Raw genomic sequence first — 14635 nt, forward strand, 5'->3', positions numbered from 1 at the left:
CAATTGCAATCAGAAATATTTTCGTTTTTCATAAAATTTCATTATCATTTGTTTAATAGTTATGACTAATTTTAGATAAGTTATTCCCTAACTGAACTAAATTAAATTGAATAATCTCAATATTAATTTAAATGAATGTATTATTTTGCTAACCAAATTTAAAATAAAATAGTATAAAAATTAAATTAAATTGGTTCGACTCGATTTTGATACAATTATTTTATAAATAAAAATAATTTGTTAATTATATATGGTAATTAAATCATGAATTAAAACCAAATAGTTCTTCTCACCAAATCAATTAATGATTTTTTATAATATTTTACAGAATGGGACCGAAATATGTCATTTTGATTTGATTTTGGATTAGAAGCCTAGTATTATTTACCCCTACATTTATCACCTAAATTTGTGGTTTTTGGTTTACTATTCTTATCATTGTTAAAGTAGAAGGGCAATTTTCAAAGCAAGAAATTCCTTTTAATACGTGCATGTCAAATGAAATAGGAAGTGGGTGGGATTGATTATATGTAGACAAAGCAGTCTTCTTCTTCTTCTTCTTCTTCTCCTACGTATATACGTGAAACTGCCCAAGAACACCTTGAGGTAATATTGCCATTGATAAGAGCAACATAGACGTAATCCTTTGTTCTAATCTATTAATTTGCCAAACTTTATGAATTAATGTCAATACAAGCAACAATAGATTACATCATCAAAATAACATTTGTGAAGTCTGAAATCATTAACTTTAACAGATTTTATCTGAATACCATTCTTTTCCAGCATGAAAATATATAATATAACCGGTTTAAAAGAATATTTAGATTATTTAAATAATTTTACCTTTGCTGTAAAAACAGCATAGGTAGGGTTGGGTTATTATTTTGTTCTTACGTTGTGAATGAAACAAAAACGAGCTATATGTGGATTGTGACAATGTATTGATTTTAGCATCCTATCTATAGGGGATTGGATAAGAGTAGCCTACACCACATGACTAAAAATGTTTCGATCAAAAGAAAATTTGGATTAGAATAAATTACCTAATTTAATAAAATTTGCATCTTAATTATACTTAATATATTAGAAATTTTTTGCATTAAAAATACTATTAAATTGAGTTATATTATCAGGATATTTTTATCAAACAGACATATATAATTGAATTCCTAAAATTTAAATCTTCACTTTTTATACTGAACACAAAAATTTTAAATTTATAAATAAATTTCATTAAATTTTGTAGAATTCATTTATTATAAAGAAGGGTAAATTTCTCACTAATCTTCTTACCTAGTAAAATATGTAAATAGTTAAAGGTCTCGAGTTTGAGTTTTCTTCATCGTATAAAATTATCACTAATTTTGATAAATATTATTCAAAAAGAAAGATTACCCTATTATATAGTTCATAACGTTACTCCAAAACATTAAACCTCTTTCCTATCAAAAAGAAAAAGAAGGGGTAAATCTGAATTTGAAAGCTTGTTGATTCGAAATTACTGAAGCATTAAACCAGAATCGCAGGTTGAGTGAACCAACTAAACACTGTTGGACACGTGTGTAGCGGGAGGCATAGGATTAAACAAAGTTTTCCGAAACTGACAGTGAGGTTATAAATGGCTTTGTCTTCGATAGGAGAATCTTATTATGCAATGTAACCGTGGATTACTATAGAGATTGGTCTCTGGTGGACCAAAGTAAGCAACGCATCTCTTCTTTATTTAAGGTTGAAAATCACATGTGGCCCAACTTTTTTGTCTCTTCAACCTCTAACCAATCACACCTCACCACATAATTACATGTGATACAACAATATCTCTATTATCTTAAAAAGAAAAATAAAGACAATGGGTTAAATGAAGCAGGAAAAATTTACCGCATAGAAGAATAAAGAGTGAGTAGTGAGTGGTGGGTGGCTATAAAGACAGTCCTATTCTAACTTCAACGCCTCCCTCTCTCTCTTTCAGCCCCCTCTTCCTCTTCAAGCTGTTTGAAAGAAAAGAAAAGAGAGGAAAGGAAAATGGGGAATTGTCAAGCCATAGATGCAGCAACGCTAGTGATACAACACCCAAGTGGTAAAGTTGACAAATTTTATTGGCCTGTTAGTGCAGCTGAGATTATGAAGATGAACCCTGGTCACTATGTTGCTCTTCTTCTCTCCACCACCTTATATCCAACTACTAAAAATGCTGAATGTCCTAACACCACCACCACCGTCGTCGTCACCCCCACCACCACCACCACCAATAATAATAATAGCTCTGTGCGGATAACAAGAATTAAGCTTCTCAAGCCTACAGATACTCTTCTTCTTGGTCATGTTTATAGACTCATAACTACTCAAGGTTAGTTTCTTGATTTTCCTACCTAAGTTTTAACTATTTTCTTGTTCTTTTGCTCTTTTTATAAGTAGACTTTTGAATCTTAAGTCTAATTTGCTTTGTGGGTTTTTGTTTTGTAGAGGTTATGAAGGGTTTGTGGGAAAAAAAACAAGCACAAAAGAAGAAAAATAAACCAGAATCAGCAGAGAAGCCATCTCCCGACGTAGAAGTAAAAAGATCTCAACTTGAGAAACATCATCGTCAGGTAAATATCCCATTTTGTATCCTCTTCATTTTTTCTTCACTTCCAATTTTTTTTTTTTTTTTTTTTCAATAAGATAATTTTTCAGATTTCATATGGTTGCAAACTTAGGCCCCAGCCTTTTATTTTTTATATAAGAAATGATATCTTTATTATGTTAATTAAGGCACATGTAGAAAAATGATGTTATTAATTAACTTGTAACCCATGAAAACTTATAAAATGAAATTTAATTTTTCAGGTAAGCAAAACTGAAAGAAGCAGAGGAAAGACAACAACAGCTACCAACTCTGGCAGTGGAAGTGCAACAGCAGCAGCAGCAGCAGCCAGATCAAGAACAACATGGCAACCCTCACTCCAAAGCATCTCAGAGGCTGTCAGCTAATTAATCATGTTTATTATAATTATTATTATTATCATGCTTAATTACATGAGAGAAACAGATCAGCTCATCACCTGCTCACAAAATTTAATAGAGAGACAGAGAGAGAGAGAGATCAAGATTCAAAATCATCATTTGTGGAGGTAGCAGGTGACTGTGACTATTAAATAGCAGAGTGAAACTGAATCTTCCCTTCCAAATTGCAAGATTTGGGTCAATTCACAGTTGTATAGCTCCCAAACATAGTTATTAGCAAATTAATCTTCTTTTCAAATTGAAAATTAGACTCTTCTGCTTATTATGGTTCGTTTAATGTAGTAATTGCTGCATGTTATTGATGATTTATGACCAAATATTCAAACCCAGAACGGGAAAGAAAAGATTAATTATCTTCTAATTGAGAATCACTGGCACAAAGAAATTTATCATTTTAATTGATTGAAAGTCTAGAATTTCTTAGTCACTAATGTTAACTAACAGTTTTCAGAGAGAAAAAATGTTTAAAAAAAAAAAACAAATATTTTTTGCCAAAGGATCAAGAATGGTATTGAAATTGGGAAGAAGCTTTTTTGTTTCAAAAAAAAAAAAAAAGTATTTAATGCCCAGGTAGTTCACATTCACATCTGTTATATTAAAAAATTAAAAGATTTATAAGAATATATGGATTTGATATTTCAATTATACATCTTAAAACATTTATTTTGAAGGTTGAGGTTGGACCGACAGTGATAACTAAGTGATTATTATTGATTATAAAAAAATTTGAAAATTTAAGATGATATTGTTAGTTATGAATTAATGAGATTAAAACCAATCAGCAATTTCCTCAAAAAGGTAATGACAATTGAAGTCTAGTCAATAGAAAGAAAACAGCTCATCTCATCTCCATTCTCCAAGTACAAGCTCTTTCATGTTCAAGAAGCAACAGTTATGGCTTTACTATGCAGAAAGAAGAAGTACAAACAGCTAAAATTTTTAGATATATATCACATCTAATGCATTTAATAGCCACATGCCTTACCCATACTTTTTAGATCAAATCAAGAAGTCTTTCTTACATCAATCTATCTGCATATGTCATTCTTACTTGTATTCTGAAATAATTTATATCAAAAGCTATGATAAGATATATATGTAGTAGGGTATTCCAGAGCAGGAAATTTCTTATCTTGCAAGTAGTGGATAGGTTGGGGTTTTACTATTATAATATTCTTGATTTGAATGCAAAAATTAATTATAAAGATTCCCCTGAAGCTTCTTAACTTTAGCAATGAAAAAAAAAAAAAAAGGTCATCTATTGCGCAAAATATTCTATATTTATGAACATTTACGAGAATTGATATATACGAGTTTCTATCTCGTGCTTTTGTAAAGAGATAATTTTCATGGGTCGAAAAATCTTGATCATTAGTTTGTATATTTTTGACTTTGAAACAATCATCATAATGGTAATTTTCAGTGCATTAAAAGATGGAAGACTCTTTCTTTATACTAATTCTCTTCCATCTTCAAGAAGCAAAGACAGAGCAGACCTACAAAAGCAAAAGGTTTCCCTTTTTCTTTCTTTCTAATAAGCTTACAAATTCATAACAAACTATAAAATATAAATATTGATCTTCATGGAAGGGAACTTTTAAAGTAGGACAACTGCAACCAACTCACCATTAGAACATTCTCTAAGCCATAGGAACTTTGATATATATATATATATATATATATATATATATATAATTTCCTACATTAAGTGCATAAAATTCCTATACATGGGTGGGCCATCAACTGTTTGCCACCATATACCAAATTTTTGAAGCACTACATTAAAAATTTGTCTCTGCTAAGAACAATGATTGAATATAAGAGAATCAGAGAAATGAGTTGTGGAGCAATGAATATGGAATGTAGGGCATGGCTATACCTGTTTTGGCTCTGGTGGGTCGTAATAATATCTTTCTCACAAGTTGAGTCTACCAATTAAGACTCCAGAATAGCAGCTCTAGATTATAATTGGCTTGCCTTTTATTGGGTATTGAATGGTAGCTCAAATTTCAAAGTCTAAGCAATTATATGCCATTTCTTTGCTTATACAAGACTTTATCACTACTATTCTTCTTCCAGGAAAAAGAAAGCCTTTGCTTTCAGACAATACAGCATGAAATGTCAAAGCGTTTTTTTTTTTTTTTTTTTTTTTTTTTTTTTTTTTTTTTTGTGGAGATAATATTTGTGATTCAAAGTAGAGCCACACACCTCATAGTTAATTAGCAGTAATGTCTGTCAGGATTGGTTCTTTTAAAGCATGAAAATGAGATGATCCTTAACTGTTGTTTCTGCACTCCAACTTGTAATATAGAAAAAGATATTCGGATTCTGTCTATTGTAAATCAGGATTCCAATAACTAAAAGATTTTCACTACGGGAATCTAAATCCGTCCTGGTAAAATTTCATGTTTCAGTTTTAAATGATTATGTTTAGGTGAACAAGTAAACCCAGAATCATAACTTATTTGTATCATTTTCTCCTTATTTTGCATACCCAGATAAAAGATGAACCCTAGAAAGAAAACGAGACCAAAAAAAAAAAAATGAGAACCCACTATGATGCCTTTTACTTTGGCATGCTAAGGGAAGTTTGATGACAAAAAGGGGAATGAGGCATCAATATATTATAGAAAAGTACCAAAGATGACAAGCACACATTGCCAAGCGCTAATTACAAGACACCAAGCACAGAAAATGAAAGCATATCAAAGCTTAAATTTAAAAATAAATACAAAACCTCTGTGCTTTAGTTCATGGTTTATTGAAAGGTTTTCAACACCAAAAATCTCTATTTATTAGGGACTCAAAGCTCACACTAAACCAAAAAGAAAAAGAGTTAGGAACAGCATGGAGCTCTGCAACTGAACATAATTTCCTCATAATGTTATATAGTAGTAGCTCTTCTACTTGACAATTGCAACTGATGCTGAGAAACAAACTCCTTGAGGTATCATGCATTTCAAGATTTGTGGAACACTGTTTACATTCTTATTCAGTTGATGCAATCTCAGTCACCGGTTTAGCATGTTCTTGCTTGTCAAGCTGGCTGAAGTTTCCCTTCTGCTTAAAGAGTTGGTTGTGATGGTGCCTACAATAGAGACGCTGCTCATGGGCTACATAGTTTGATGGGCTGATAACGCAGCCTCCATGTGTACACCTGAAACAGGCCTTGTGATAAGACATTCCATCGACTGCCACCTGAAGGAATCAGAAAGATTAAAACAACCATAAAACAATGTCCTGCTCCTGCTTTTGCATAGACAATCAAGAAAATGAAGGGGAAAGATATTCACCAGGACAAAAACCTTTTGGACATGTTGCATCAGGTTCAGCATTGAAGTTTCATTTATAGTAAAGAACTGTGAGATTTGTAAGAAATAGATTGTACGACAACGTACAAGTTTGACAATCTTTCTTCAAGCTCTAATCAAATTTTTTAAGTTAAGAGTTAGATTTCACTATGTTCTAGTCCTTTTGCATTTGCAATGCTTAGAGACTAGTAAAAGAACCCATTCCATTCATTTTATGAGATGTGAAAAAACTGTGCCTCAATTGATGTCTAGTTTTTAGACCTAAAAGAGGTGAAAAATAACTGTGCCTTATAACAATTTTGCTATCTGATGAAGTCAGAAAGTAATTGACATCAATCCCTTCATATTTGTAAGTTAATCCCATGTAAATAAGCAAGAAATTATCAGTAAGGTGATATTAAGCTTTTCTAAAACAAAATGTGTATAGACCGAATCCAGACATTGTTTTCATGAAACATTAAAATGAAACTTTTCAAGCTATCAGAACTATCAAATCATAAAATCAGAAACAATTTTTTCATTAGTTTCAAATCCACAAAATCCTAGAACAATATCATTTCGTAATGTATAGCTCATAAGTAGTCCCATATTGACTTGCCTTTTCAAGTGGATAAACAGTTTTCTTGCATGCAACACATTTGTCCTGAGTTCCAGCAAACATGCTTGAAACTTTGCTATTAGTATGGACCTGCGCAATTTAATTCACAATAATACGTAAAATCTTAATGATCATCTACATTGCAAGTAACAAGTATGAATTATTTCTAAATTAAATCATTTTCTAAATTAAATCATTAACTTAATCTGAACAGGTAACACTATTATATACCTGATCAGCCGATTTGTCAACTCTAACAGTTTTTGGAGTGCCTAAAGAAGGGGAAGAAAAAAGAATTCATGAATAACAAGAAAGAGAAGTCATGAGAGGAGAACTGATGCTTTAGAACATCTTAACAACAACGAGTCACCTTCAAAACTTTTATCCAAGCTTCCAGTCATTTTGAATAGTTGATCAAAGTGAGGCTTGCAATACAAAACACCCTCAAAGGAGGAGTAATTGCTCAACTGCAAAAGTATAGACCAAAAATATATTGTCAATAGTGAGGGATCATAGTGATCTTGTCTAATAATAGAATGAGGACACAGAACTATCAGTGTAACTTATCATCATAATTAATCAGATCAGGGATTCCCCAAGATGTCCTGAATCTTTATATTGTCCATAAAAGACTTCAGACTCAAGTTTCTTTTAGCAAGTAGTGGGTACATGCATATGGCTAACATGCAAAAATCTTTAAAGAAAATGTTAAGCAGGCATCTGCATTCCTCAATTTTATCAGTTTGGTTGAATTTGGAATAATTATGTAAAAGAATTCAATTAGATCATGTTGTGTAAGAATCATTTCAAACCGATGTAAATCAATATATGAAGTTAAGTTATTTTATTTTCTTGATTACCTTTACTCTTATAAAAACAACTAAGAATGCTAAAACTTTTGCAGACTGCAGTAGAAATTCTAGGAGCATTGGTGTAATTGGACTATGAGAATTAATTTTACATTATTTCTTGCAAAATCAGACATTTCTATTGAATCAAAATCATTTCTTTCTTAAATTGAATAGTGAAGTTTATTGATTACATAATTTCCAGACATGAGAATTAACCAAATAAGTTTGAATTGAACTCTAGGAAAATTTGGTTAAAGCTTAAACTGATTGTTAAAACCAGGAAACAAAGTTCACTGAATACTCTGAAAGAAAGCAGCAATTTGACACTCAGTTCCCTCTATTCATACATGTTCTTTAGACTACAGATGTTTTTCCTTGTATTCTAACAAAGTTCCAAAAGTCACTAAAATTGAACTATACATCATACAACACATATTCCCCTATCAAAGTTTAATTTTTGAAATTTCTAAGACAGTTTAGATTCAAAATACAACAGAATCCGTTTCGTCTGTTCTTTATTTTTGTCTCTTCCAAACTACCCACCAGGCCGACTAAAATAATAGCAAACATGCATTGCTTCTCAACCATTCAAAGTGACAATTAATATGTTAACCTAAGATCTACCTTCCTCCGTCTCAACCCCACCTCTTCCTTAATTGATTGCCTGTGGGACTAATGAATCCCTTCACCACTCACAATCAAATTGTACCAAATCAAGTTTTAAACCAAAGAAATAGAGCTATCACCAACCAAACAATCAATATAAAAAAGCATTCAATATCTAAACCATAATCCAAATGAATTTGTCATGTGACCCTGAAAAAAAAAAAAAAAAAAAAAAAAAAGAGGAAGCACAACCTATAAACAAAAATTTAATTTGGACTTTAGTACTTAAAACAATATAAGATATTGTATTAGAAGATTTCACATTCTAGATCACTCATTGATTAGTAATATCATCAACAGACTCTTAAATAATCTAACCTTGAGTCCTCAACTAATCACCATCCAAAAGCAAAAAGAACAAAGAAAAATACTAACTTAATGGAGAGTATATACGTAAATATAAGCATTAGCAACTATAATCAAGAACATAAACATCAAACTACATAAAGTTCCAATCTTTAATTATGCAAGAACTATACATAAATAAAAAGAAAGTAGTGTTCTCTAACCTTAAGAGTACCCTTACAGTGATGGCACCTGAAACAAGCTTTGTGATAAACTTTATTATCTGCAGTAAGCTGATCCACTAAGTAGACAGTCTTTTCACATGCCTTACACTTCTGGGTTGTCCCTGCAAATGTTGCCATCTTTGATCTCTCTCTTTGTAGATATCTTCAATTCCCAAATAAATAACAACTGGATTGGAAGAAACTCTTGTGGTCTCTTTAGATGGTTTAGTGATAAAGAGAAGACTTTGAAATTTCTCAGGCTCTGATGATTTACAGCTCAGAGACGAAGAGAGAGAAGAACTAAACAAAAACGGCCAAAAAAATGGCTAAGTAGCAGTAAAGGCGTTTCTGGTTAGACTTTCAAACTTTGTACTTAATGGAAATGTTTGGGGTATTTATGTAATTTGATGAAAGGCAAATGTTCATTCAATTACGTAAATACCCTCTGTCTGTCGATGGTACTCATGTAGAATCAGCGACAGTAAATTTAGCTTCCTCGAGAATTGAGCGGCAAATTACCTAGTACCCATATTCAGGCATATTGCGTTATCAAACCACTCTCTCACGAAGCGCGTAAAAATCTATCCCTGTTAAAAAATTCATTCTATTTTATATTTAAAAAATTTACTTGAAATGTTTTTTATTTCTTTATTTTTTGAAAATAAGTTTTATAATTTGTCAGTATGGAAAGGGAGTGAAGATGGTATTATAGTTCTTTAGAAATTATTTTTATTAGTGATATAATAATTATATCTTGAAACTTGAATGTAAAGGGAGCGAGTATGCTGCTAAGCATAATTGGAAGGGAAAAGGGAAGCGCTCTCTGTAAAAAATATACATAAATAATAATAAAAAAAAAAGGTAGATTTTTGGTAATGTGGGGTCTGACATCATAATTACATATTGATTTTTATTTTGTCATTATATAATTTATACCATAATTTATATCAGAGACAGAGAGAGGGTAATGCATCCACGACCAGAACAACTCAATCCAATTATGATACTCCATTTTTCAAAAAGAAAAGAAAAAATAAAAAAAAAAATAAAAAGCACCACCTCCTTTCCGTTTACTTTTTGTTAAAGATTCTGGCTTACACGTGTCAAGATGCCATTAGTCAAATTAGGAAAAATAGAAAAAAACAAGGAAAAAAAAGTATTTGGATTTTATTTTTGAGTTTCCAAATGCAACTGTCGTATTAAAGTATTAATTAAAAGTCCGTTTTCAACTGGCTCAACTTTTATTTATGAGACATTTAACTATATATATTATATATGTGCAAAATTGTAATTTGAATATTAGAAAAAGGCATTCTTAATCTCCTTGACAATTAGGTTAGTAGTTGGAATGCATTATTGGGGGGCCAAAAATTGTCTACTTTGTTATTAAAAATTGAAAAGAAAACAAAAGCCAAATACTTCCAATTTCACTAAAAAACCAAAAATTTTGAAAACTTTTAGCATCATTTTGTTCTTATTTTTCATATTCAAAAACAAACATTATTTCATTCTGGACCTTCTGCCGAAAGCGAAAGCTCCAACCTTTCCACCTTTCTCCTACTATTTATAAACTTGAAAAGCATCTTTGAGGTGGCTCAACTTGGTTTAGCTCTATTTGCTCCACACTTGCGTAGGCAACAACCATCAACTCATATAATGTTTATCACAACAACAAAAGGTGCCAAGCCAACCGCCACTCATGTTTATCATTGACTCGATCATCCACGCAATAAAACAAAACAGAAGCACATGGTACCATCCGGAAACGCGTCTACCTTTGGGATGAACTTAGATATGAATTATGAATCCAAAACCATCTTTTTTCCCCAGGACTCAACAGGACAACAAAAAATTACAGTATCATAAAGGATTTCATACCCAACAGAACTACACGTATCTGTAATGTTCTGCATGTGTATCAAACACAAGTTTTAATCATGATTTAATGCTAACAGAAAACACGATTAACAACTCTTGAGAAAAAGCGTTTGATTACAAGAAGAGTGATTGTTCTGCTTATTCAATACCGAGATAAAATCATGAAAGATCTGGAGATGTCATGAGCAATGAAATGGAATTTTACATAGTTGCATGCTCCTTTATGCACTACTTTCCCCTTCCTTTCTTCGAGCCTCCTCCCGCATTACTGCTTTGACATAAATTTCATAGCAACAGCCTGAAACAGATACCCAACATAAGAGTGCATAATACATAACAATACCACCCATGCTGTGCAAACATTCTCCAGTCCAATTTAAGGAATCACACTGATCAAACACGAGCTACATTCTTCAAATTTGCTAAAGATGTTCATATTGGTGCCACCAGAAACATAAAATCCAAGTTTCACCGTGACTCTCATAGACAGAATATGGAGCTCATGTGTGCTGTACAAACACGTGTGAAGTAGAAAAGGCAAAAATTATTTCATTGCAGTTCCCACTTCAATAGCCAGGCCAATCTCATTGCTTTGCTTGTTACTCATCCCTTAGGTTCCAGCCATAAAAATGTCATTACCAAAAAGGAAAAATTTCAGAGCCAGAAAGGATAAAAAGATTGGTAGAGATCTGTAATTCTCAAGGAACACTAAGTAACTCGAGAAATAGATTATCTCCTTTCTATTGTGGTTCCATAAGAGTTTGTGTATCCCATCACTATTGTGAATCAAGATCACCAAGAAATTGTTTTCCTTTCCATGAGCTGTAGATGACACGCCAAACCAGATAGAACATGGCTCTAGGAAGCAAGCTGCTAGTTTAAGAGTTTTGAAATTGAAGAGTTCCAAATAGAGGAGGAAATAAATTACTCAAACAAAAGAAAGGGAGAATGAAGAAGAGGCCATGAAGATGCCCAATGGCCAAGGATTAGCACCTAGCACTTCATAATGCTATGTACAATCAGTGGCAGATAAGGGTGTAAATTGATCCCCTTCAGCTTTTCTAATTTTCTTTATATAAATATAAAATTTTCTAAATTGACCCCTCTTAAAATTAAATCCTTCTTATAATATATTATATATTCAGAAAAAAAATTTCTAGATCCACTGCTATTTACAATGTACACGCCTGCCCAAGTACAAGTATGTCTAAATATAAAAGGACTCCCCAACCCATACTAAGACACGAGCGTTTAAGAGTGGACACTGGACAAGAATAGGGGTCATGGGCATGCATTGTGTTAGGGTACCAAGGCAGAGATGAACCCACCAAATTTTCCAGTTTCATCTAATATCAGATTCAGTTATCAGATTTAAAGACTGATTTCAAATTTCATCCTTAAAAGTTTTGATGTTTTATATGTCAATTGGAAGCACAATTTTCTACTTCGAACTTGGTGCAGAATATATTCTTACCATTTAGAAACAACAAAGAGCAACTTTCTGCTTCTTGATTGGCAGCTGATAAGATAAAATATATGGTGATTGAAAGCGAGAAATCTCTCCAGCCAGGGAATATTTGAAAACCCTCGCATAATCTTAAGGGCAAAAATTTGGATTCAGCATTTTCCTTGAAGAATTAACAATCATTTCAAACAACAGGGAGATTTTGAAGAGCAAAACTGTTGCATACCCAGAACTTCATAGTTTTACTATACGCTCCTAACCATTGAATTTCCCGAGGGGATTATATTCTCGCTGTGCACTGAGAACCTACTTACCACTGTGTGCTTTTGAGTTTCAACTAGTAAAAAAAAGCAAGAATTTCCAGTACAGGAAGGTGGGAGAATAACAATGAACAATTTTCTTTAGTGTATATCAAAGATACCAGCATACCTGCTACAACCACAATTGTGAGAACATCTCCAACTCTTTTGAGTCTCCACACACTCTTCTTGTGTGATTTGAATCGCTTAAGAACTGGATCTTCTGCCAAAAGCTGCAACGTAAATGACTTAGCAAAACAAGGTTACTGCTCACATGAAAACCTCAGGAAATCAATATCCAGTGCAGTTACCCATTAATTTGCAGAACATCAACATAATCCAAGTATGGATGAATAATTCGAGGTCAAAAGGCCAACAGTTTCTTTGCAGATTAATTAAAAAAAATAGGAACTTTAAGATCTATATCGTTAATAAGACTATTCAATATGCTAATCTCTTAAAAATTAAAAACTAGAAACTTTAAGATCTCTATCAGCTGTAAGACTATTCAATATACTAATCTCTTAAACATTGAAATGCGAATATAAACTTCAATTATTCCTCATCCAATAATGGAACGTTTGATTGAAAAATGTTAAACCATTCACTTTTAGGCAAAATACGGATATCTACCAGACTGTAACACAAGACAGACCCATTCTCGAATCAAACAAAGTTCTACCCTAGGAAAAAGGTTTCAAATCCTAAGCAAAGAGGCAACGACCAAAAAGAGCAATAACGGAGAGACAGAGAGAGAAGAAACTCACAGCTTTCTCGCGAACCCCAGGTTCGACGTGGAAACCACGACGCGAAAGAGAGAGTGAATCCTGTGTCTTCTTCAAAATTTCAAAAGAGAAGCAGCAGTAAGAGAAATAGCTAAATCAAATTTAATCCGAATCAACCAGTCGATCAGACGCGAATAGATTACCTGAGATTGAGATCGAAAGTGAGAAGAGATGGTGGAATTATTGAGAAGGAATGCCATTTCTTTTTTCCTGTTGGAATGAAAAGCGACGACGTGATCAAAATGGCAGCTGCTGAGTGCCACGAGCTCCCTAGGTCCCGAATGTCTGCTTCAGCCACACAGGGTGATTGTCTGCGTGAAAGAAATCTCGTGACATGTTGAGGCAGTTACCATGGGCACCGGGTTACTCACCCACTTCATCGACCCGACCCGCAAAATGAAATGGCGGATTTGGTGCACCATGTATTACTTTTTTTTCGGTTCCTTGTGGATATATATATATTTTTTTATTGGAGGCTTTTGTCTCTGAAATAATGTTGCCAAGTCTACAATAATATAATTTTTATTTTCTTAACTCGTTAAAATTAGTAAAAAGAATTGTAGTTACTTACTAAATAGATATTATTTTAATCATAATGTTTTTTTGGAAAACATAGATTCGTTAATAGTATGAAAATTAAGTTTATAAATATTTACTAAAACAGTAGATTTCAATCTTGTAATTTAAATATGAAACTTACTATCATAACTAACAAAATTCATTAACGTTTTTAAATTTAAACAATCAAGCATGAGAATTATCTTTTTTTTTTCTTAACTAATCATAAATTTTATGATTGATGATGATTTTAATGAAAATAAACACATATGAATTAATATGTTTTAAATATGTACATACGATGATTGTGTGAAACTGTAAATCTATTATTGCTCGTAGACTTGATATTAAAGTCAAGTGGATTAGAAGACAATCAAATGTTGGGACTCATCTTTTTACTAGAGTTTCCATTTGCTCTGCTCGACTTATGTTTGGAACAAATGAAGATTGTTTCCTTAAAAAAAAAATCATAACAAGTTTTTAAGGGTATTTTCAAAAAATAGAATTTCATCTTATATTTCAATTGATTTTTTACGCTATATTTTGAAATAATATTATATTTAAGGAAGAGAAATAGATAATATATTATTAAAACAAGCTTTATTTATATTGGATATTGGATATATATATATAATATTCAATATTATAATATCATGTGAAGTAAATTTAAATATTTCTACTTTTTTACAGTAAAAATAGGAATGTTGCC

General features: G+C 32.1%; 3 protein-coding genes across 5 annotated transcripts; 1 reads left to right on the plus strand and 2 right to left on the minus strand.

Annotated features, from left to right (window-relative positions):
* Positions 1–1926: 1926 nt before the first annotated feature.
* On the plus strand, positions 1927–3251 carry LOC105640425 (D-ribose-binding periplasmic protein). The gene is made up of 3 exons (XM_012224732.4): positions 1927–2350; positions 2467–2591; positions 2830–3251. The coding sequence occupies exons 1-3, from the start codon at positions 2026–2028 to the stop codon at positions 2971–2973; spliced, it is 594 nt and encodes a 197-aa protein (XP_012080122.1). The 5' UTR covers positions 1927–2025; the 3' UTR covers positions 2974–3251.
* A 2445-nt stretch (positions 3252–5696) lies between these two features.
* On the minus strand, positions 5697–9264 carry LOC105640426 (LIM domain-containing protein WLIM1). Its single transcript, XM_012224733.4, has 5 exons — positions 8942–9264; positions 7286–7382; positions 7147–7187; positions 6916–7005; positions 5697–6204 (listed from the first exon to the last, which is right to left on the minus strand). The coding sequence occupies exons 1-5, from the start codon at positions 9077–9079 to the stop codon at positions 5995–5997; spliced, it is 576 nt and encodes a 191-aa protein (XP_012080123.1). The 5' UTR covers positions 9080–9264; the 3' UTR covers positions 5697–5994.
* A 1529-nt stretch (positions 9265–10793) lies between these two features.
* Positions 10794–13704, minus strand: LOC105640427 (succinate dehydrogenase subunit 7B, mitochondrial). 3 transcript variants are annotated; one of them, XM_012224736.4, is made up of 4 exons: positions 13512–13696; positions 13351–13416; positions 12714–12816; positions 10794–11117 (listed from the first exon to the last, which is right to left on the minus strand). In XM_012224736.4, exons 1-4 carry the CDS (start codon positions 13566–13568, stop codon positions 11041–11043), a joined length of 303 nt encoding a protein of 100 aa, XP_012080126.1. In that variant the 5' UTR covers positions 13569–13696; the 3' UTR covers positions 10794–11040. The 3 variants fall into 3 exon arrangements, with proteins under 3 accessions (XP_012080126.1, XP_012080125.1, XP_089571834.1); XM_012224735.3 differs by having other exon boundaries at positions 13351–13419; positions 13512–13693; XM_089715708.1 differs by lacking the exon at positions 10794–11117 and adding an exon at positions 11131–11428 and having other exon boundaries at positions 13351–13419; positions 13512–13704.
* Positions 13705–14635: the final 931 nt, after the last annotated feature.

Source organism: Jatropha curcas, chromosome 10 (genome assembly GCF_041381405.1).
Source record: "Jatropha curcas cultivar XTBG-Jc1 chromosome 10, XTBG_Jcur_1.0, whole genome shotgun sequence".
Lineage (NCBI taxonomy): Eukaryota > Viridiplantae > Streptophyta > Magnoliopsida > Malpighiales > Euphorbiaceae > Jatropha > Jatropha curcas.

Coding starts and splice junctions, on each gene's coding strand:
- LOC105640425 (XM_012224732.4), top strand. CDS start 2,026: ATGGGGAATTGTCAAGCCATAGATGCAGCAACGCTAGTGATACAACAC. Junction 2,351..2,466: donor TAGACTCATAACTACTCAAG/GTTAGTTTCTTG, acceptor TTTGTTTTGTAG/AGGTTATGAAGGGTTTGTGG. Junction 2,592..2,829: donor TTGAGAAACATCATCGTCAG/GTAAATATCCCA, acceptor TTAATTTTTCAG/GTAAGCAAAACTGAAAGAAG.
- LOC105640426 (XM_012224733.4), bottom strand. CDS start 9,079: ATGGCAACATTTGCAGGGACAACCCAGAAGTGTAAGGCATGTGAAAAG. Junction 7,188..7,285: donor CTTGGATAAAAGTTTTGAAG/GTGACTCGTTGT, acceptor CCCCTTCTTTAG/GCACTCCAAAAACTGTTAGA. Junction 6,205..6,915: donor CTGTTTATCCACTTGAAAAG/GCAAGTCAATAT, acceptor TGATTCCTTCAG/GTGGCAGTCGATGGAATGTC.
- LOC105640427 (XM_012224735.3), bottom strand. CDS start 13,568: ATGGCATTCCTTCTCAATAATTCCACCATCTCTTCTCACTTTCGATCT. Junction 12,817..13,350: donor CTGGGGTTCGCGAGAAAGCT/GTGAGTTTCTTC, acceptor TTTACGTTGCAG/CTTTTGGCAGAAGATCCAGT. Junction 11,118..12,713: donor CACAATTGTGGTTGTAGCAG/GTATGCTGGTAT, acceptor TATCTGTTTCAG/GCTGTTGCTATGAAATTTAT.